Source organism: Rana temporaria, chromosome 12 (genome assembly GCF_905171775.1).
Source record: "Rana temporaria chromosome 12, aRanTem1.1, whole genome shotgun sequence".
NCBI classification, from domain to species: Eukaryota; Metazoa; Chordata; class Amphibia; order Anura; family Ranidae; genus Rana; species Rana temporaria.
In genome coordinates, this window is record NC_053500.1 from 55,943,636 (window position 1) to 55,968,240 (window position 24,605).

Consider the following 24,605-nt stretch of genomic DNA (forward strand, 5'->3'; position numbering starts at 1 on the left):
GGACGATAACCTCCCCCCTTCTTCTTGACTAAGAAGAGGTTGCTGATAAACCCCGGGGAAGAAGGGTCGACTTCGATCACCGCATGTTTGGATATCAGTTCCCGGAGTTCGTTGTCTATCAGAGTCACGTTTTGTTCCGCAGACCGGATAGGGGGTGGTATTACCCCCAGATTTGGTGGGGACAAAAGATCTATCTGGAACCCTGCAACTGTATTTAGTATCCATGTATCTGCCGTAATCGCAGACCAAGCGTGGGTAAAAAACATTAAGCGGCCCCCCATGTTGAGGGGCATCGGAATGCATGTGGTACTCACCGGAATATGGGCGGGAACGAGGGTATCCTCTGTGACCGCGTCCTCTCCAGGGTCTACCACGTCGCGGGAAAAAAGGTGCTGGTTGTGCCATGGTGGTGTATGGAGTGGGAGCCTGAGCGTAGTGAGGTTGGGCAGCTGTTCTCTGAAATGGTCTGCCGTTGCTATTGCGGCCGGCAGAACGGCCCCTACTTCTGCCGGCCCGGGGAAAAACTCTATTATTCCCTGCTCTTTTGAGAGATGTTTGCGCCTTGTCAAGGCTGTTAAACAGTCCAACGAATTTATTGATGTCCTTTACTAAGGATTCACCAAATAACATGCCCTCAGCTGTGGGGCTTGGCTCGGTTTCCGCTAGGTGGGCCAGTTGCGGATCGAGCCGCATCAGGATTGAGCGTCTGCGTTCGACGGAGCAGGCGGTATTGGCGCTGCCCGTCAGACATATGGCCCTTTGGGCCCACCCACGTAATTGGGTTAGATCGACCGTCTGGCCAGTAGTCGCAGCTTGTTCTGCCAGATTTAGGATCTTTGTCAGTGGTCCAAAGAGATCCAGTATTCGATCTTGTATGGCCTTGAAAGATCGGTCTATCCCCTTTTTGGGAAACTTCCCCGTTTTTAGCAAATACTTTGATAGAATGGGATCTATCTCTGGCGTCATGACCGCCTTCATGGGAATATGGGGGCGAGGACATTCCGCCCGTAGCTTATTGCGGTTGGACCTCTCCAGGGGTCTACGTGCCCGAAGTTCAATGTACTGTGACACGTGGGGTAAAGGGGACCAATCCCCAGAGCGGGGATGGGAAATGGCGTCTGGGTTGAACAATGGTTCGCCCAGGGCATCCACTATATCTTTGCCCTGATTGTCAGGGTTGGCGTCCTGTAGGAGCGCCAGTGCCCCCGCATCCTCTTCTTCATCGTACTCAGACTCTGGGACCTCAGACCCATCCGACTCAGCGGACGAGTCCTCGTCTGACTCGACCACGTACGAGTCTGGTTTGGTCTGTTTGGCGGATCCATGCCTCTTAGATGACTCCCTGAGGCCCAGGGGTTGAAAGGGGTCTGAAGGATGCGTGGGGTGGCAGTCCGTGTGGGGAGCTTCTCTAAGCATATTCTTTACTTCCCCTGCCGGGGAGTCATAGGCCGTCCCCGTATGTTTCCTCTTTTGAGAGGATTTACCCTTTTTTTACGGACGGTTCACTGTCTTGTGGTATTGGCACAGAGCTTGGTGTGCTCCGGAGGAGGTGGCAGCTGCAGCCAGTGCCGTGTGTATAGATTTATTAATAAGCTCTTGGAGTTGAGCAGCACTTAAAAGTTGCGCTGGTTCCAGCGTCAGCTCTTCAGCAAGGGCGGGGAGAGAGCTTTCTTCTGCCATGCTGTGCTTACAACAAACACCCAGACAGTACAGTAATCACTATGGGGATACACAGGGCTCACCAAGACAATTGCTAACCAGTGTTATATATTGCCACTGGGGAATAAATTCCCAGAATATCACTAGCTGACTAACCAAAGGAAAACTCACTGACTCACTAACCCAGGCTCCTACCTCCGACCACAGGCGCTGACTGGCTTGCGGTGGGAGGAGAGCCTGAAGAAATTTCACTCCAGGGGCGAAGTCTCGCGAGACTACGGCCCCTGGAGTTCCTATTGGCTAAGAGCCGAGATGGACAGGGCGGGCGAGAGGTCCGCCCCCCGCGTCCCGCACGCGCCGCGATTGGGAGACGAGGAGCGTCTCTGAGGATAGGCTGAAGTGAGCGAGGATCCGCCCCCTTAAGCGCGCGCGAAGGCCCTCGTGAGGGGAGAGGGAGACGCTAAGATGGCGTCTGCAGAGGAGGTGAGGGAGGAAAGAGAGGGGGAGGAAAAACACGGGTACAGCGGCGGGGCGCTGCAGAGCGCGGCGTTCCCGTGAGAAACTGTGACAGCTGTTAAAGGGGGTACCAAATAAAACAAAAATAAAACAAAACGCCGTAATATATAGAAAAAACGATCGATAGCAGAGAGCGATGGGGCAACACAGGGATAAGAATCCCGGTAACCCCGCAATGCTACATGATAATTCAGTCAGAATGATAATTCAGTCAGAGTCAGCAATTATAATTCATCAAGTACCAAATTACATATAAAGAAATATATCAATGAATAAGGTACATATATATAGAAATAAAACTTGTCAATACTTATCTTCCAATGCTCTGCTATGAGCAGAAAGAAAGAGGAAGAACCAAGAGAGAGCAGTCCATATATAGAGACTAGGGTGGGAGTGGCTAAGGCCCAAGGACTGCTGGGATATGTAGTTTATACAGTTTTTTCTTTTGTTTTACTTACGTTAAAGGTGATTTTACACTATCTGCTATGAGCATTAATAAAAGAAAGATTAATGCATAAGATATGAGCCTCCTGTCTGATGTATAATCCAAGGTTTTAAATTACTAAATTTCAGTGAATGCAAATTGCTGTTTGACCAGCAAAGTCAAGCTTGAGTCTGATCTCATTTTTATTCAAAGCAGTTTGTTTTTAGTTTTTTTGTTTTTACCTACTTTTCAGAATCTTGTGAAATGTAAATTCTAATATACCTTTTACCTCCTATATTCCTTATTCTTATTCCTTATAGACTAAAATCTAGAATTATTTCTGGAGAATATACCAGAAAGGAATGGTCTCAGAATAGGATAAATATTGCTTGTAGGGCATACCTTACATTGTTGTGTTCAAGGGTTCTGTCACAGACTAAATTTTCCAAAACTATTATCCTCTAATAACTGCAACAATTTCATTCTAAACTATTGAATTTGAAAGTAAATCATTATTATTTAACAACTTCAGCCCCAGAAGATTTTACCCCCTTCCTGACCAGAGCACTTTTTACAATTTGGCACTGCGTCACTTTAACTGACAATTGTGCGGTCGTTCGATGCTGTACCCAAACAACATTTTCAATCTTTTTTTCCCACAAATAGAGCTTTCTTTTGGTGGTATTTGATCAACTCTGCAGTTTTATTTATTTTTTCCGCTATAAACAAAAAAAGAGAAACAATTTTAAAAAACAAACAAACAATATTTTTAACTTTTTGCTATAATAAATATTAGACATGTGCATTTGTTTTCGTCCGAATGCACTTTCATTCGAATTTCGGGTATTTTCGTTATCGTTTTAACAAAAGAAAACGAACGTGCAAAATCCAAAATTCGAAAGATCTGACATAAAAAAATGATTTATTTTCGTTTTCGTTGCTACAACAGTTCGACATAGATAGGAGATTCAACAGGACACTGACAAAACAAACTATGTCTATCAAACCTGCGGTCGAATGTGCCTAACCTTAAAGCGGAGTTCCACCCTATTTTTCAACTTATCAGCATTAGTTTTAACACTGCCCCTTTAAATACATTTGGGATGTTTGTTTTTTTCTTTTAAAAACTCACGTTTTTATCCCTGAGTGTCTCTTTCCCCCGCCGCGGCGGAATGGCCTCCCCGCCGCATCCAGCGCTGCTATGCCTCCTGGGAGATGTGTGTCATCAATCCCAGGAGGCTGGGCTGAACATCGCAGCCGTGGTTGAACATCTCGGGGGGCGGGAGAGAGGGAGGGCAGTGCCGCCCATAGAGGTGGTGTCCTTCCTCTTCTCCCTCTCTAACTCCTCCCCCATCCTAGCACCGCCCTCGTCCTCCCCCCTCCACCACCCGCCCACCTTCCATCTGTCTCCGGTGCACGGAGATACAGATCATCAGACAGACAGAGCGCATCTCTGTCTGATAGGTCTGTATCTGAGAACACCGATCGTAGTACAGGCCCGCCTCCCTGTACATTGAAACATCGCTCTGCACTGTGTGTTACAATTCTAGTGCAGGGAGGCGGGGCTGTACTTCAGTGTACTCACATACAGATCTACACAGACAGAGATCCGCTCTGTATGCCTGATCATCTGTAACTCTCCCCACTCTGCACTGGGCACTAATAATGTTGTCACCGCACTAATGTCACTGCACTGATGTCACCGCACTGATGTCACCGCACTAATGTCACCGCACTGATGTCACCGCACTGGGCACTAATAATGTTGTCACCGCACTAATGTCACCACACTAATGTTGTCACCGCACTGATTTCACCGCACTGGGCACTAATAATGTTGTCACCGCACTAATGTCACCGCACTGATGTCACCGCACTAATGTCACCGCACTGATGTCACCGCACTAATGTCACCGCACTGATGTCACCGCACTGGGCACTAATAATGTTGTCACCGCACTAATGTCACCGCACTAATGTTGTCACCGCACTGGGCACTAATAATGTTGTCACCGCACTGGGCACTAATAATGTTGTCACCGCACTGATGTCACCGCACTGGGCACTAATAATGTTGTCACTGCACTGATGTCACCGCACTGGGCACTAATAATGTTGTCACCGCACTGATGTCACCGCACTGATGTCACCGCACTGGGCACTAATAATGATGTCACCGCACTGATGTCACCTCACTGATGGGCACTAATGTTGTCACCGCACTGATGTCACCGCACTGGGCACTAATAATGATGTCACTGCACTGATGTCACCGCACTGATGGGCACTAATGTTGTCACCGCACTGATGGGCACTAATCTCACCGCACTGATGGGCACTAATAATGCTGTCACCGCACTGATGGGCACTAATGTTGTCACCGCACTGATAAGCACTAATAATGTTGTCACCGCACTGATGGGCACTAATGTTGTCACCGCACTGATGGGCACTAATGTTGTCACCACACTGATGGGCACTAATAATGTTGTCACCGCACTGATGGGCACTAATGTTGTCACCGCACTGATGGGCACTAATAATGTTGTCACCGCACTGATGGGCGGGGATGATGCAGTGGGCTGGGGCCGATTCGGGGTGCTGTGCCGGAGACGATGCGGTGGGCAATGTTATGGTGGCAATGTGCTGTGCTGGGGGAAGAAGGAAGCAGGAGGAACTCAGCACAGCACAGGGATGGTGGGAACTCCTCATAATGGGCACAGCGGGTGTACAGACCTGGGAACTCAGCACAGGGATGGCGGGACCCCTCATAATGGGCACAGTAGGTGTACAGACCCAGGAACTCAGCACAGGGATGGTGGGAACCCCTCATAATGGGCACAGCGGGTGTACAGACCCGGGAACTCAGCACAGGAATGGTGGGAACCCCTGATAATGGGCACAGCGGGTGTACAGACCCAGGAACTCAGTGCAGGGATGGTGGGAACTCCTCATAATGGGGCACAGCGGGGGGTACAGACCTGGGAACTCAGCACAGGGATGATGGGAACCCCTCATAATGGGCACAGCAGGTGTACAGACCCGGGAACTCAGCACAGGGATGGTGGGAACCCCTCATAATGGGCACAGCGGGTGTACAGACCCGGGAACTCAGCACAGGGATGGTGAGAACCCCTCATAATGGGGCACCGCGGGGTGTACAGACCCAGGAACTCAGCACAGGGATGGTGGAAACTCCTCATAATGGGGCACAGCGGGGGGTACAGACCTGGGAACTCAGCACAGGGATGGTGGGAACCCATCATAATGGGCACAGCAGGTGTACAGACCCGGGAACTCAGCACAGGGATGGTGGGAACCCCTCATAATGGGCACAGCAGGTGTACAGACCCGGGAACTCAGCACAGGGATGGTGGGAACCCCCCATAATGGGGCACAGCGGGTGTACAGACCCGGGAACTCAGCACAGGGATTGTGGGAACCCCTCATAATGGGCACAGCAGGTGTACAGACTCGGGAACTCAGTGCAGGGATGGTGGGAATCCCTCATGAAGGGTTCCCACCATCCCTGTTCTGTGCTGACTTCCTGTGGCTGTACTCCTGCTGTGCCCATTATGAGCGTACGAATCCGAATTGAGTTTCGGGCACAAAATACGAAATAACGGCTAATGCGAAACGGAACTAAACAAAATTAATTTATTGACAGTGCACATGTCTAGTATATGTATACACACCACATATATAACAAGATATATATATATAATATCGTGTTGTGTAGATATATCTGCACAGGAACAAATTATTTTGTATATTTACTGGTTCCTGGAAGGAGGGGAGGAGAGGTTTGCATAGATAAGGGGCGGTAACTTCTTCTGACACTCCTGTTGCTATTGAAACCTGATCTGAAACCATTACACTGCTTGTACAGCACTGAGCATGTGCGAGGCTGAAATCCAGGAAGTCATACAGTCTGGCTTCATGATGCCCACACTTAAGATGGCCCCAGTCAATTTCTGTTTAAATGCTGTAACAACCTAACAAAACGGACCTTAGTTTACAGACTAACTGTAGTAGAATACATTAAGCTTGTGTATTACAGGGGTATTCATATTTAAAAAGTTTTTATTTTTAAAATTGTGGCCGGAACTCCGCTTTAACTCTATTAGTCCAAGATTATTCTACATAGAGAGGAAAGCTTTGACATAGAGAGAAAAGATTCAACATTATAGAGACAGTGTTGGGGTAGACCATTCGACGAAGCAGAGAAAAACATACAAATGTTGAATCTGTCATTGAAGGCTTATGGTGTCATTGAAAGTTCTAAGAAGATTAGACAAACAGCTAAACTGTACGACGCCGCAATCGTACATTTCCGGTCAAATTCTCTGCCCATAGGCTAAATGTCGAATGTTAGTTGACTAGTAATAATAATTTACAAATATAATTTTTACTAGTGTCATACAACATAAGAATTCTTCTATAGCTTGTAGGCGGAACATTCGACAGGAAATGTACAATTGCGGCGTCGTACAGTTTAGCTGCTCTGTCGAATCTTCTTATGCCACATACACACCATCACTTTATGTGATGAAAAAAAACGAAGTTTTTAAAAACGTAAATTTAAATGACCGTGTGTGGGGGAAAACGTTGTTTTATGTCTTGTGAAAAACGACAAAAAAAAAATTGAAGCATGCTTCAATTTTTTGTGTCGTTTTTCAAAACGTCGTTTTTTGTGTCAATTAAAATGATAGTGTGTGGGCAAAACGATGTTTAAAACAACACAGCTCCCGGTCCTCGCTCTGTAACGAGCGATCGTGTGTGCCCGGCGGCGATCGCGACTGCTGGGCACGTGCACGGGTGTCGGGGGCAAGCGGGGGTTGCGCGTGTGCCTCCGGCAGGCGTGCACGCATCCCTAGTGGCCTGCACGAGAGCCGACGTATAGCTACAGGCTCTCGCGCAGGGGAGCCGACCTGCCGCCGTAAAACGAGGGCGGCTGGTCGGCAACTAGTTAATATAAATCTATATATGTATATATGTGTAATAATGTTCCCCTCAATAGCTAATGTGGAAGTTTGAATGGTATTCTCTGAATATTTTTTTCTTTGTACACGCTGCCTCAGAGGTCCCTGATATTTCGACTGTCTATTAACCACATCAATACTGGGCACTTTCACCCCCTTCCTTCCCAGGCCAATTTTCAGCGCTCTTGCACTTTCAATGACAATTGCGCGGTCATACAACACGGTACCCAAATTTAATTTCTATAATTTTGTTCGCACAAATAGAGCTTTCTTTTGGTGGTATTTATTTGCGACTACGTTTTTTATTTTTTGCGATATAAATGTCAAAGTGCCACACAGCACAAATGATCACCGCGCTGTGCCCTCCCCGGTGGGCGCGTGCCAACATGTTATCCTGCTGGACTTCATATGATGCCCAGTCAAGATAACTGTACCACGTAAATGAAGGATGGACACAAAGGGGGTAGGGAAAGTGCTGCTCACCCCTGTAAAGGTAATGAAAAAAGGAAGGGTTCCCCAGTGGGGTTTTTAGGCAGCAAAAATTATATAAACAATTACAAAGACGTACCAATTTGTTGTAAAAAAGTAAAAAAATGTATTTAATAAGTACAAAGTCGTAAAATAATGAACTCTGGTACAGTTTATGCTGAGGACACATACATATGAGAATATAGCACCAAAATTACATGACACTGATCAACATGAATGGCTGATCTTCAGGTCAAGTTGTTCCTGACGCGTTTCGACCCCCACATATGGGTCTTCTTCGGAGGAAAGGGTATATGATGCAAACTATAACAGAGAGTAAATATATGGTAATAAAATACATAGATACATAGTACAATTTAGGTGAAAAATAAATTTAAAGTATATAGTTATCAACTCACAGATTGTGTTTCTCAGTTCTATTTGGACCAGAGTAAGGTTATAATCCTGAGGATCCCTAGTTACTTTTCTCCATACGGGTGGTTAGCACCCCCAAAAAGGCCTCAACGATGCCCACCAAGAGTGGCCTGCAGGAACCCACAGTATAACTGGGAAAAAATCCAAAAGTCCAGTCAGAGAGTGCGGGCCGGACAGGTGGAGGGGGAGCCCAGCAAAGCAATTGCCAGAGTGATGCCTATTAAGAAATTCAAATATAAAGTAGTTTTAATACCAAAAACTATATGTTTAAAGTATAAAGATTGATTGACTTGTTGTACAAGTAGATGGCGCTAGACATGCACATTATGCTCTTTATAATGATGCATATAGAAAATGGGACTGTGATATGTCATGGGAATTTTAAATTAATATAAATATGCACAGGATATTTTAAATGTTATATGAAATCATGAGTTAAGATTAATAACAATATCAAAATTATATAGAATTGTGAATTCAAAGAGAATTATATGTGTAACAGGGCGATAAAGATTACAATATAGGGCTAATAGTGGGTTGAGGTGCCAAAAAATATATGATAATTATAATTAAATGGTGAAAGATATATGTAATTAGTATAATATAATAAATATATATATAGTTAATTAGTTGAATAAAAAAAAAAATATATATATATGTAATAATAATAATAGTGTGTAATAGATGGGTGTGAGTAAGCATGTGCTAAAATAATTAAATTCATGTGAGAATAATTATATATAATGTGATAAAATAGTAAGGATATTGGGATTAGTGCCAATGGGGTGAATAATGTTAAAAAAAGACAATATAAAGGATAATAAAAAAAAAAAATTTTCCCAGTTATACTGTGGGTTCCTGCAGGCCACTCTTGGTGGGCATCGTTGAGGCCTTTTTGGGGGTGCTAACCACCCGTATGGAGAAAAGTAACTAGGGATCCTCAGGATTATAACCTTACTCTGGTCCAAATAGAACTGAGAAACACAATCTGTGAGTTGATAACTATATACTTTAAATTTATTTTTCACCTAAATTGTACTATGTATCTATGTATTTTATTACCATATATTTACTCTCTGTTATAGTTTGCATCATATACCCTTTCCTCCGAAGAAGACCCATATGTGGGGGTCGAAACGCGTCAGAAACAACTTGACCTGAAGATCAGCCATTCATGTTGATCAGTGTCATGTAATTTTGGTGCTATATTCTCATATGTATGTGTCCTCAGCATAAACTGTACCAGAGTTCATTATTTTACGACTTTGTACTTATTAAATACATTTTTTTACTTTTTTACAACAAATTGGTACGTCTTTGTAATTGTTTATATAATTTTTGCTGCCTAAAAACCCCACTGGGGAACCCTTCCTTTTTTCATTACCTTTACAGGGGTGAGCAGCACTTTCCCTACCCCCTTTGTGTCCATCCTTCATTTACATAATTTTCCGGTGGTTAAACACCTATTCTATCCCCCCTATGGACATAGGAAAGTATAATATATGAGCATTGGCACTGTGCGGCTGTACCTAGCATTTGCTTGTCTTTGTTCATGCGGGTTTGACAAATGCCCGTAACAAAATATTTAAGCATATTGCGTATCTACCCACTGCTGCACTGCCAAATACTCATGAAATCTCTATAACCATATATCCAACATGGGTTCCATATATACCTTTTGGTATTTATTGTTATCAATTGTTTGCTTGGTTATAAACAATTACATATACACTTTTTGCTCTAATGGGCATATACATGTCCATTTCTAGCATTACTAATATTCCACCTTTATATATACCAATTTTTATTATTTATCTTTTGTTTAATCCTTTTATCCTGTAGGACCTTGTCACAGCTCCGCTGGGTGGCGCTTCCCCGCTAGGTACCTCTTTATCATGCTCCCTCTATGGCCTCTCAGTGGGGAGGGGGAGACTCAGGGCTCTGTGTTCTCTTTACTCTCCACAAGATGGCGACACTCTCGCCACTGTGGAGGTGTTTCCTCCCCACTGACGGCGTCAGTGACGTTCCCTGGCGCCGTGGGCGTCCTGCGCGTGCATGCGCATTGCACGCGCTTGTGACGCTGCCGCGGCACTCGCGACCGCAGCAGAGGGCTGGGTTTTTTTTTTTTTTTCTTCCTCACTGACGCTGAGGAACCCACAGCTGGGAGGGTCATCTGACCTTAATTCCTTGCTCCAGCTGGGATAGGGGGGGCGGACTTCTAGATGTGGGAGGGGATGTCCCAAGCAAAGCATTCATTTGCCAATTAGTGATTGCCAAATCCTTGACACCTGACATGCACATATTTAAATAGACTGGGTGTATACCTGACACCTGCCTGTGATCCTATCTTCATACTATGCTGGACACACCACACATGGGGTAAGGCTGCATTTTCAAATCCTGCACAAAGTTATCCTTCCTATGCCTACTAAATCTAATCAATAATAATATTTCCCCTCCAGATATGCTTTTTCTTGCTCTCTCTGGAGATCGCTTCCATACTCATACTCTAAACATTTAATAAGGTATTTTTTACTATCCTTTATATTGTCTTTTTTTAACATTATTCACCCCATTGGCACTAATCCCAATATCCTTACTATTTTATCACATTATATATAATTATTCTCACATGAATTTAATTATTTTAGCACATGCTTACTCACACCCATCTATTACACACTATTATTATTATTATTATATATATATTTTTTTTTTTTTATTCAACTAATTAACTATATATATATTTATTATATTATACTAATTACATATATCTTTCACCATTTAATTATAATTATCATATTTTTTGGCACCTCAACCCACTATTAGCCCTATATTGTAATCTTTATCGCCCTGTTACACATATAATTCTCTTTGAATTCACAATTCTATATAATTTTGATATTGTTATTAATCTTAACTCATGATTTCATATAACATTTAAAATATCCTGTGCATATTTATATTAATTTAAAATTCCCATGACATATCACAGTCCCATTTTCTATATGCATCATTATAAAGAGCATAATGTGCATGTCTAGCGCCATCTACTTGTACAACAAGTCAATCAATCTTTATACTTTAAACATATAGTTTTTGGTATTAAAACTACTTTATATTTGAATTTCTTAATAGGCATCACTCTGGCAATTGCTTTGCTGGGCTCCCCCTCCACCTGTCCGGCCCGCACTCTCTGACTGGACTTTTGGATTTTTTCCCAGTTATACTGTGGGTTCCTGCAGGCCACTCTTGGTGGGCATCGTTGAGGCCTTTTTGGGGGTGCTAACCACCCGTATGGAGAAAAGTAACTAGGGATCCTCAGGATTATAACCTTACTCTGGTCCAAATAGAACTGAGAAACACAATCTGTGAGTTGATAACTATATACTTTAAATTTATTTTTCACCTAAATTGTACTATGTATCTATGTATTTTATTACCATATATTTACTCTCTGTTATAGTTTGCATCATATACCCTTTCCTCCGAAGAAGACCCATATGTGGGGGTCGAAACACGTCAGGAACAACTTGACCTGAAGATCAGCCATTCATGTTGATCAGTGTCATGTAATTTTGGTGCTATATTCTCATATGTATGTGTCCTCAGCATAAACTGTACCAGAGTTCATTATTTTACGACTTTGTACTTATTAAATACATTTTTTTACTTTTTTACAACAAAATGGTACGTCTTTGTAATTGTTTATATAATTTTTGCTGCCTAAAAACCCCACTGGGGAACCCTTCCTTTTTTCAGATAACTGTACCACTGCCTGGCTGTCATTCTGCTATAAGCCGAAAGTGGTTAAAGTAATTGTAAAGGCAGATGGTTTTTTACCTTTATGCATTCTATGCAGTGGGGTAAAAAACTTCTGCATACAGCACACCCAGCCCCCCTAAATACATACCTGAGCTAAATCTCGATCCAACGATGTGCACGAGAGCCAAGGCTCTCTTGCTCCTCATTGGCTTATATAAAGCAGCAGAAGCCATTGACTCCCACTGATGTCAATCAGAGCTAGTAACAAGGGATGGTGTGATGGGGGGCAAGCCATGCTCTGTGTGTCTTGTGGACACACAGAGCAGGGTTTGGGGTGAACATGCATGAGTGCCCCCATAGAAAGCAATAGGGGGCCCCCAGAAGAGGACATTCAAGGCTGCTCTGTGCAAAAGAACAACATACACAAATGCAGATAATTGGCACACAACCACATTGCACAACTAGCATTTTTTTGCACCCTTGTTGGCCAGAAAGGAACAGTAAACACACCCTTTAGGCTGGCACTGCCACTTTTTGCAAGTAACCAATTTTTTGAGTGGCTACTTGCGCATAGAGCCTCTGTCCAACCCAGTGTATGTCCAGGGTTGGTGCTCCTGTGGAGCTCTGGCTATACATAGACTGGCCGTAGCTAAACAGCCAGTTTGTATACGGCCATAGCACAAAGAGTTACTGTATCTAGTGGCAGCGTTAAGCCACCTCTGAATGCAGCAAAAAAACCTGCATCTGAATCAAGTCTTTCTTATTCCCACAGGAACCAATACTAGCATAATAGAAGGAACAGCATATGTATCTATAGGAAAAAACTAATCAAATAAACTAAAAGCTGCTGCAGATACAGCAACATGAGCTGTAACCTCATATCTTTTTTTAATGTTGAGTCCCTCCAGCACAGCCAGGCAATTTCATAACCTTAATAAAATTCTTTATTATCTGCTCACCTGCATGTCAGCAGAACTAAGGTGGACTTCCGGACACAATCTCTCACTATAAACATTGCTTACATTTTAGTAATGTGGCTATATCGATTTTAGTTGTCATTGTAAAATTAGGGGAGGATGCATGTTTTTAAAATGATCATAAAATTATTCTAATTAAAAATAATTGAAAAATGATATGATATGTGAATGGACACATATGCACAGATAGGCACGTCCTCTGAGTCAGTTTACTAGGAATAGTTGGTTTCATATCTAATCAATATTGTCAGGCAGAAAATGTATTTGAGAAAACAAACATACCTTGACTACAGGTAGCAGCATGGTAGGATGAGGGCTTCATTCTGTAACTTTGTGTTGCCTAGAGAGAAATAAAAGATGCTTTTGAAGCTGATTCCAAAATACTTCAAAGTCTGACATTGGAAGAGTGAGGCCTCGTACACACGACAGAGTTTCTCGGCAGAATTCAGCGAATTCAACTCTGTCGTCTGTACACTTTTGGCCCGATGGAGCCGCCGAGGAACTCGTCGAGAAAATAGAGAACATGTACTCTATTTTCTCGTTGTTCTATGGGAAAAGGCGGCCCGCCGAGCTCCTCGGCGGCTTCATCCCTGAACTCGACGAGGAACTCGATGTGTTTGGCACATCGAGTTCCTCTGTCGTGTGTAAGAGGCCTTACACTTTTCTTCAAAGTCTCTACATTGACAATAGTTTGTTTTTGAGCAAACTGTCTAAAACCTGCTGATTTGCATTAAAGTAACACAAACACATGCTGGTTCTGCTATTATATATGACAGAACAGTTTTGCACAGCTATAATTTTGCAATGACTTTGTAAATGAAGAATATTGGGCCAGATTCACAGAAGAGATACGACGGCGTATATCCTGATGCACCGTCTTATCTCTTGTCGTATGTATGCGGCTGATTCATAGAATCAGTTCCGCATAGATAGTCCTAAGATCCGACAGGTGTAATTGACTTACACAGTCGGATCTTAGGATGCAATACTTCGGCCGCCGATGGGGGGAGTTTGCGTCGTATTCCAGCGTCGGGTATGCAAATGAGGGTTTACGGCAAACCACAAAGGTTTTCGCGTTCGTTACGTTGTCGCAAGTATTTTTTTCCCGTCGCAAAGTTAAGCAATGTTTTTCATTGCTTAACTTTACACCAGCCATGTTAAAGTATGGCTGTCGTTCCCGCGTCACTTTTGAATTTTTCTTTTCCTGGTGTAAGCACGTTACGCACGTTGCGATTCACAAACACGTCGGGCCGCTGTAATTGCGCGAAAAGCACGTCGGGAAAATTGCGAACGGAGCATGCGCAGAACGTCCGGCGCGGGAGAACACCTAATTTAAATGGTACACGCCCCACTTGAATTGGGCGGGCTTGCGCCGGACGGGTTTACGTTACACCGCCGCAAGTTTACAGGTAAGTGCTTTGAGAATCAGGCGGTGTAACGTTAACGGGTTACGTTACGCTGCGCCGCAGGTACGTGAATCTGGCCCCTTGTGTGTGTTGACAATAGTGCAGACTGAGATTCAGTTAGAGGAGGGGATGACCCACCTTCGTAACTAGTGACAGACATAATATTATGAAATATTATTATTATACAGGATTTATATGGTGCGAACAGTTTGCGCAGCACTTAACAAAATTAAGGCAGACATAACAGTTACATTACAAATAGGTACAAGAGGAATCAGAAGGCCCTGCTCGCTAGAGCTTACAATCTAGGAGGGAGGGTCAATTGATACAAAAGGTAATAGCTGTGGGGGATGAGCTGATGGAGAAAGTAAAACAGTGTTAGTTAGAAGCAGCATAAGCTTCTTTAGAGAGAAGGGTTTTCAGTGATCGTCTAAAGATCTATAGATTAGGGGACAGTTGGACAGATTGGGGTAGGGAGTTCCAAAAGATGGGAGAAGCTCTGGAGAAATCCTGGAGGTGAGCATGGGAGGAGGTGACAAGGGAGCTAGAGAGCAGGAGGTCTTGGGAGGACTGAAGAGAGCGGCTTGATTGGTATTTTGAGACTAGGTTAGTGATGTAGCTGTGGACAGCTTTGTAAATTATTGTTAGTACTTTAGTACTGAATTTTATTCATTGAGTGAGTGAAAGCCAGTGCAGGGATTGGCAGAGAGGGGTGGAGGACACTGAATGGTTGGTAAGGTGGATGAGTCCTGCAGCAACATTCATGATGGACTGAAGGGGGGGGGGGGATAGTGTATGTAAAGGTAATCCAAGGAGGAGTGAGTTGCAGTAGTCGATGCAGGGAGTGAATTAGAAGCTTGGTGGTGTCATTGGTATAAAAGGGACATATTCTAGAGATGTTGTGGAGTCAAAGGTGACATGATTTAGACAGGGATTGGATGTGGGCCTGAATGGACAGTTCAGAGTCTAGGGTTACCCCTACCACATTGGCATGTACAACACTTACATAGATACAGTTAATACATGGACTTAGAGTTAATAGTTTTGAAAGGGGTCAATAAGAGGGCTATTTATATAGACATGAAATCAAAATATGGCAGCGTTTTGGTCCAAAATGTTATCTTTATTTGTGCTTTAACTCATTGAAATATACTATTGAAAGTATATGTGAAACACACAGATCAGCCAGAACGTTATGACCACCCACCTAATGTTGAGTAGGCCCCTTTTTTGCCACCAAAACATCTCAGAACTGTTGAGGTATAGACCTCTGAAAGTATGCTGTTGTTTTCCAGCACATCCTACAGACGCTCAACTGGATTGCGATCTGGAGAGTTTGGAAGTCAAGTCAACAACTCACACTCGTTGTTGTGTTCCTCAAACCATTCTTGAACCATTTTTGCAGTGTGGCAGGGTACATAATCCTGTTGAAATAGGCCACTGCCATCAGGGAATATTGTTTTCATGAAGGTGTGTACTTGGTAGGTGGTACATGTCAAGTAGCATTCACATGAATGGCAGGACCAAAGTTTCTCATCAGAACTCGCCTATGTCGGCTTGCCCTCCTCCCATACTGCATCCTGGTGCCATCTCTTCTCCAGGTAAGTAATGCACATGCATCCAGCCATCCACATGATGTAAAAGAAAATGTGATTCGTCAAACCAGGCTGCGTTCTTTCATTGCTTTATGCTCCAGTTCTGAGGCTGATGTGTCCATTGTAGGCATGGCTCAGCATGGGCATTCCCATGGCCACTCAGTGGCTACACAGTCCCATATGACAAACTGTGATGCACTGTGTGTTCTGACACCTTTCTATCAGAACCAGCATTAAAGTGGTTGCAAACCTCAGACATGAAATATGAATAAAGCTTTTCCTTCTATAGTGTATACGTGTCTCAATCCAGAGCACTAACTGTCATTTAGGTATGCTGCCTCGTTCCACTGTTATAAGCATGAGTCACTTCTAAAGAGTTTTCCTTACATCAGGGACAGTGGCGGCTGGTGCTCTAAACTTTTGGGGGGCGCAAACAAACTGGGGGCGCAATCCAACACATCCACTGTGCCATAAAATGCAGCCACTGTGCCATCAATTGTCGCCACTGTGCCTTAATTGCCGCCACTGTGCCTAATAAACGCAGCTGCTGTACCCATAAATTGCTGACACTGTGCCATCAAACGCAGCTAATGTGCCCATCAATTCCTGACACTGTAACCATCATCAATTGCTGACACTGTGCCCATCAATTCCTGACACTGTGCCCATCAATTGCCGCTACTGTGCCCCATCAATTGCTGCCAGTGTGCCCATCAACTGCTGCCAGTGTACCCATCAACTGCTGCCACTGTGCCCATCAACTGCCGCTACTGTGCCCATCAACTGCTGCCACTGTGCCCATCAACTGCTGCCAGTGTGCCCATCAACTGCCACTACTGTGCCCATCAACTGCTGCCAGTGTGCATCCCCCACCTGCCCGGCACTTACCTTGACTCTGTGAGGTCAAGGTGATGTCCTCCATGCGCCTCAATCTCTTTTTCGCCCTCTCTTCCCATCCTCTGCTATGATTGGACCCCTGATAGGCAGCGTCCAATCACAGTGCCTAATGTTTCAACCAATCAGGTGACAGGTAACACAGACCCAAGCACCTAATTTGCTGAGAGGCAGTTCATTGTTAGGTGACCATAGCGGCGATCATAGATAGATTCATGCAATGCATGAATCTATCTATGGTGATAGAGGGACGGCAGGAGAGAGGGGGCGGCGGCCGTGCTCCCTTTATGGATGCATCACCACTGATCAGGGATCTCCAAACTATGGCCCTCTAGCTGTTGTGGAACTACACTTCCCATAAGGCACTGTAAAATTTTGACATTTAAAGGACATGACTAGGCATGATATAGGAATTGTATTTTCCAAACAACTGTAGGGCCATAGGGCCTAACGGTATCTGGGTTTGGTACACCTGGTTAATCATTTCTATCACAGTCTGCCAATATCTAAACAATTTAGGGCAATTCCAAAGCATATGTCAGCACATACTCTTGAAAAGCTCAGACATTCTGATGTTTTGATTGATTGATTGATTGATTTAATAGATTTATAATGCGCCAAATACTGACCCGTCAGGGCAGTGTCTAAGTTTTCTGTCTACCAAGTATGGTGTCCGATACAGTAATCTCTATATATTATGTATAATTGGGTTAAGCATCGCTGTGAAGATATTGACACAGATTGTATGGATCCCAATATACCCTGCCATGTTTCATCTATCATTTTTCCAAGATCTTTTTGCCATCCTTTTCTAGCTAAGCGGCTATTTGTTTCATTTGTCTGCTTAGTTAGGCGACCATAAAGAGTGGAGATCAAATCCTTCTTAACCTGTTTCTTTACTAGGGTATCCATAAGTGGCATATTTTGTATCTTAATTTTTCTATCTCTAAACTGACTCTGTAGCGTTTGGCGCAATTGTAAATGTATCACTACCCCCGAAGGAGCTGCTGGTTAAGATTTGGGCCTACACTCTGCCTGTCAACCCCCAGAATTTGGCTCGATCCCTCCCTGGCACAAATGGACAGCAATGTGATTGAGACCCCAAATTGGTGATAGGGGACCCCAATGATACAATACAATAAATGTAGTAAAATGTTGTTACCTTGTTGTTGTTTGCCTGCAACACATCTACAAAAGACAGAATCCAACACAAGGTGTAGCTTAACCAGTGGTAAAACATTTACTTGGTGAAAGAATAGAACAATAGTTATGCAGTAAACATTCAATACATACAGCTCCCTGTATAAATCAATGGAGTACCACTGGTTTAAAGTATTTCTGTAACCAGACCCTCATAGCACAACCCAAGGGCCAGACTTGAGTGAGGGTGTGGTGGAGGAATCTCCCAGTGCACTAACTTCAACACTGGGGCACCTCTCCACCAAGTCTCACCTAAACAATAGAAAACACAAGGTAATGCAATCACTTATATTAATCATATAAAGTCACAACGGTATGGCTCCCCCTAGTGGACAGTTCAACTGGTGTGTGTCCTGTAGCAACTATTTGCAAGGATAGAGAAACAGGTGACTGTTTAAGAGTCAGTTAATCTTCAGCTAGCTATGTTGGTGCACTTAGTTAATTGTAATCCAATCACAAGGTGGAGAAAGCATTCTGCCGACCAGGCCTGTGATAGTCGCCTGTCCGGGGGCACTTTACCCACACTGATCGGGGTGGCGACGAACTGAGTTACACTATTGCTAAGAGCAGGCTTGCTCTTTTTCATATCCAAGGCCTGATACCAAAGTTCCTCTATGCTCATCAACCTTTCTCTATTGTGTGCCATGTTGATGTTGGCCATGTTTGGCCTTGGAATAAAGCATTAAAAAACGAATTTCGTGTCTGGACACTTGCTCTTCATCTACACTCTCGGATGTCACCCCTAGACCAAGCCAAGAAGGTAACTCAATATGCCGATCCCAAACTAATCAGCGACTCCTCCGGGGGTGAGCGCTACACCTATTTAGCCTATATGCCAAGACCCTTGCCAGGATCTTAGCATCAGAATTTATTGATGAAATTGGATGATACGTTTCTGGCAATAAAACATTTTTTTCCTCAGTTTAGGCCGATACGTATTCTTCTACATATTTTTGGTAAAGAAAATCGCAATAAGCGTTTATTGGTTGGTTTGCGCAAAATTTATAGCGTTTACAAAATAGGGAATAGTTTTATGGCATTTTTATTAATATATTTTTTTACTACTAATGGCGGCGATCAGCGATTTTTTTCGTTACTGCGACATTTTGGCGGACACATCGGACACTTTTGACACATTTTTGGGACCATTGTCATTTTCACAGCGAAAAGTGCTATAAAAATGCACTGATTACTGTTAAAATGACACTGGCAGTGAAGGGGTTAACCAGGAGGGAGCGCTGTAGGGGTTAAGTGTGTACTAAGGGAGTGTTCTTATGGTGGGGGGGCGTGGCTGTGCGTGTGACGTCACTGACCGTCGTTCCCTAACACGGGGAACAGACGATCACTGACAGCCACACTAGAAAGAAAGGGCAAGGTTTGTTTACACTCACCTCTCCCCGTTCTTCCTCTCTGTGACCCGATCGAGGGACACCGGTGGCAATCGTGTCCGTGGGTCCTGTGGGCATGGTCACGGAGGACAGGACCGGGTTACGAGCGCGCTGGTGCGCTCGCGACCCACAGCTGGGCATCTTAAAGGGGACGTACCTGTACGTCCATGTGCCCAGCCGTGCCATTCTGCCGACGTAAATAGTCGTGCGCCGGTCCTTAAGTGGTTAAGTTATGGGTGCTCCTAGGTGGAATAAGGGGAAGCTGTGGTTGAGTTGGTGTTGTGTTGATGGAAATGCAGCCTCCGGTGATACAGCTAGTTACAAGTATGTCATGCTCGCCTTATTTTTTCTAAGATAACAAAGTACCCTGAGGGAAAATAATTATGTAACTAGCATGACCAGCTTCTTGGTCAAAGAACATGTGGTCAACTAAAGAAGTAAAATAAAGCTTTTTAAAAATGATCTCCTTTTTGTGTCATAGTTACCCAATTTAGACACTACACCAACCTAAATGATAACAGTGTATTAAAATAGTCTGAAATTATAGCCTTTGTTAAAGGACATCAAACAAAAATATGGAGGTTAAATTTTGTTAACAATGCAACACAATATCACCTTCCATTCATCTTCCCATTTCCTGTGATCGTAGCTTGGCTTACATTCCAGAATCCTCTTGTGGAGAGCTTGGTTCTCTGCCATAATCCTTACAAGGTCTCGGATTCGCTTGCCGCTATTAGAACTGTGGAACAAAATCATGTTATAGAAAATTTATATTTCTGGGAAAAAGCATTTAAAGGGGTTGTGAAGGTACAATTTTCTTTTCCTAAATAGCTTCCTTTACCTCAGTGCAGTCCTCCTTCACTTACCTCATCCTTCCATTTTGCTTTTAAATGTCCTTATTTCTTCTGAGAAATCCTCACTTCCTGTTCTTCTGTCTGTAACTCCACACAGTAATGCGTGGCTTTCTCCCTGGCATGGAGTGTTGTGCTCGCCCCCTCCCTTGGACCACAGGAGAGTCAGGACGCTCTCTACGTTGCAGATAGAGAAAGGAGATGTGTGTTAGTGGGCGTCCTGACTTTCCTGTAGTCCAAGGGAGGGGACGAGCACGACACTCCACACCAAGGAGAAAGCCTTGCATTACTGTGTGGAGTTACAGACAGAAGAACAGGAAGTGAGGATTTCTCAGAAGAAATAAGGACATTTAGACTGCATTCACACCTAAGCGACAAAACGCCCGACGCGGGACGCTTCTGCCGCTAGAGGGGAGAATTCCCATTGCTGTCTATGGAGATGGTTCACATCTCATAGACGTGCAACGCCTGTCGCCTGAAAAAAAGTCCCGGACCCTTTTTTTCACGCGACAGGCGCGTTTTCCCATAGACAGCAATGGGAATACTTTTAGAAAAAAAAAAAATTGAAACATTTGTACTCGCGGCAAATCTGCCGCTACACGCGAACGCGGCTGTCGCTTAGGTGTGAATGCAGCCTTAAAAGCAAAATCGAAGGATTAGATAAGTGAAGGAGGACTGCACTGAGGTAAAGGAAGCTATTTAGGAAAAGAAAAATGTACCTTTACAACCCCTTTAAACAGCACAAACTTAGACCTTCATTCCTACAGTGACAAAATTGCAGATTTGAGGTATATCCTGACAGAGTGACTCTGCGGATATACAGATACTAGTGTGCCACCGTCCCCATAATGTTTAGAAGGAAGAATTTGGAACTATAGAATGGACTTTGTAGGCACACACATAGACATTTTTTTAATTAATTTAAGTTTTTAATTGCATAAAGTTAAAAACATTGGTCCGGATTCAGATACATCGGCGCATATTTCTGCCGGCGTAGCGCATCTCATATGCACTACGCCGACGTAACACAGAGAGGCAAGCAGAGTATTCACAAAGCACTTGCTCCCAACGTTGCGCCAGCGTAACGTAAATTCTTCGGCGTAAGCCGGCCTAATTCAAAGTAGGTGGAAGTGGGCGTGATCCATTTAAATGAACCGTGACCCCATGCAAATGATGGGCCGAGCGAACGGCGCATGCGCCGTCCCGTGGACGCTTCCCAATGCGCATGCTCAGAATCACGTCGGAACAAACACCTAAGATACGTCAAATCACTGCCTACGATGTGAACGTAACCTACGCCCAGCCCTATTCACGTACTACTACGTAAACGACGTAAAACCCTCTCCTTCCGCCGGTATTTTCGTCCGGCGGAGGAGAGGAGACATCACACAGTGAGTAGCACAAGCACTACACTGACACACAGACACATAGGCACAGAAATCCCCCCCCCCCCCCCAGTCACCCCCCGATCACCCCCCTGTCACAGTGTCACTAAATAGCAGTGATCATTTATTTACTGATCACTGCACTTAGTGTCAGTGTGACAGGCAGTTAGTGTCAGGCAGTTAGTGTTAGGTCCAGGGTAGCCCCCTACCCCCCCAATAAAGGTTTTAACCCCTTGATCACCCCTAGTTAACCCTTTCACCCCCCTTTTGCCAGCGTCACTAAGCGATCGTTTTTCTGATCGCTGTATTAGTATCGCTGGTGCCGCTAGGTGAAAGGGTTAACTCTAGGGGCAATCAGGGGTTAAAACCTTTATTAGGTACCCCCATACATTTTCTAATAAAGGTTTTAAACCCTGATTGCCCCTAGAGTTAACCCTTTCACCCCCTATTGCCAGCGTCACTAAGCAATCGTTTTTCTGATCGCTGTATTATTGTCGCTAGTGCTGCTAGGTAGCTAGTTATTTTTTGACGTTCGCCCGACAGGTTTTTATAGCGTTAGGTACCCCCATACATTTTCTAATAAAGGTTTTAACCCCTGATTGCCCCTAGAGTTAACCCTTTCACCCCCTATTGCCAGCGTCACTAAGCAATCGTTTTTCTGATCGCTGTATTAGTGTCGCTGGTGCCGCTAGCTAGCTAGTTATTTTTTGAGGTTCGCCGCCATGTTTTTATAGCTTTAGGTACCCCCATACATTTTCTAATGCTATAAAAACATGGCGGCGAACCTCAAAAAATAACTAGTTACCTAGCGGCACCAGCGACACTAATACAGCGATCAGAAAAACGATCGCTTAGTGAGGCTGGCAATAGGGGGTGAAAGGGTTAACTCTAGGGGCAATCAGGGGTTAAAACCTTTATTAGAAAATGTATGGGGGGTACCTAACGCTATAAAAACCTGTCGGCGAACCTCAAAAAATAACTAGCTACCTAGCGGCACTAGCGACACTAATACAGCGATCAGAAAAACGATTGCTTAGTGAGGCTGGCAATAGGGGGTGAAAGGGTTAACTCTAGGGGCAATCAGGGTTTAAAACCGTTATTAGAAAATGTATGGGGGAACCTAATAAAGGTTTTAACTCCTGATTACCCCTAGAGTTAACCCTTTCACCCCCTATTGCCAGCGTCACTAAGCAATCGTTTTTCTGATCGCTGTATTAGTGTCGCTGGTGCCGCTAGGTAGCTAGTTATTTTTTGAGGCTCGCCTGCCAGGTTTTTATAGCGTTAGGTACCCCCATACATTTTATAATTAAGGTTTAAACCCCTGATTGCCCCTAGAGTTAACCCTTTCACCTCCTATTACCAGCGTCACTAAGCGATCGTTTTTCTGATCGCTGTATTAGTGTCGCTGGTGCCGCTAGGTAACTAGTTATTTTTTGAGGTTCGCCGCCATGTTTTTATAGCGTTAGAAAATTTATGGGGGTACCTAACGCTATAAAAACATGGCGGCAAACCTCAAAAAATAACTAGCTACCTAGCGGCACCAGCGACACTAATACAGCGATCAGAAAAACAATTGCTTAGTGACGCTGGCAATAGGGGGTGAAAGGGTTAACTCTAGGGGCAATCAGGAGTTAAAACCTTTATTAGGTTCCCCCATACATTTTCTAATAAAGGTGTTAACCCCTGATTGCCCCTAGAGTTAACCCTTTCACCCCCTATTGCCAGCGTCACTAAGCGATCGTTTTTCTGATCGCTGTATTAGTGCCGCTAGGTAGCTAGTTATTTTTTGAGGTTCGCCCGACAGGTTTTTATAGCGTTAGGTACCCCTCATACATTTTCTAATAAAGGTTTTAACCCCTGATTGCCCCTAGAGTTAACCCTTTCACCCCCTATTGCCAGCGTCACTAAGCAATCGTTTTTCTGATCGCTGTATTAGTGTCGCTGGTGCCGCTAGGTAACTAGTTATTTTTTGAGGTTCGCCGCCATGTTTTTATAGCGTTAGAAAATTTATGGGAGTACCTAACGCTATAAAAATATGGCGGCGAACCTCAAAAAATAACTAGCTACCTAGCGGCACCAGCGACACTAATACAGCGATCAGAAAAACGATTGCTTAGTGACGCTGGCAATAGGGGGTGAAAGGGTTACCTCTAGGGGTAATCAGGAGTTAAAACCTTTATTAGGTTCCCCCATACATTTTCTAATAAAGGTTTTAAACCCTGATTGATCCTAGAGTTAACCCTTTCACCCCCCTATTGCCAGCGTCACTAAGCAATCGTTTTTCTGATCGCTGTATTAGTGTCGCTAGTGCCGCTAGGTAGCTAGTTATTTTTTGAGGCTCGCCCACCAGGTTTTTATAGCGTTAGGTACCCCCATACATTTTCTAATAAAGGTTTTAACCCCTGATTGCCCCTAGAGTTAACCCTTTCACCCCCTATTACCAGCGTCACTAAGCGATCGTTTTTCTGATCGCTGTATTAGTGTCGTTGGTGCCGCTAGGTAACTAGTTATTTTTTGAGGTTCGCCGCCATGTTTTTATAGCGTTAGAAAATTTATGGGGGTACCTAACGCTATAAAAACATGGCGGCAAACCTCCAAAAATATCTAGCTACCTAGCGGCACCAGCGACACTAATACAGCGATCAGAAAAACGATTGCTT

At 44.1% G+C, this 24,605-nt stretch overlaps 1 protein-coding gene across 4 annotated transcripts in view; it reads right to left on the bottom strand.

Moving 5' to 3' along the window:
- Positions 1-24,605, bottom strand: part of CFAP97D1 (CFAP97 domain containing 1) — a 229,961-nt gene that overhangs the window by 44,458 nt on the left and 160,898 nt on the right. For 2 of the 4 annotated variants that reach the window (XM_040331563.1, XM_040331564.1), the window contains exons 4-6: positions 20,325-20,448; positions 18,284-18,309; positions 13,509-13,566 (exon numbers count right to left, since the gene is read on the bottom strand). In XM_040331563.1, the coding sequence (XP_040187497.1) occupies positions 13,545-13,566; positions 18,284-18,309; positions 20,325-20,448 (172 nt within the window). In that variant the 3' untranslated portion in view covers positions 13,509-13,544. The remainder of the gene's footprint in view (positions 1-13,508; positions 13,567-18,283; positions 18,310-20,324; positions 20,449-24,605) is intronic. The other 2 variants (XM_040331561.1, XM_040331562.1) reach the window with 1 other exon arrangement.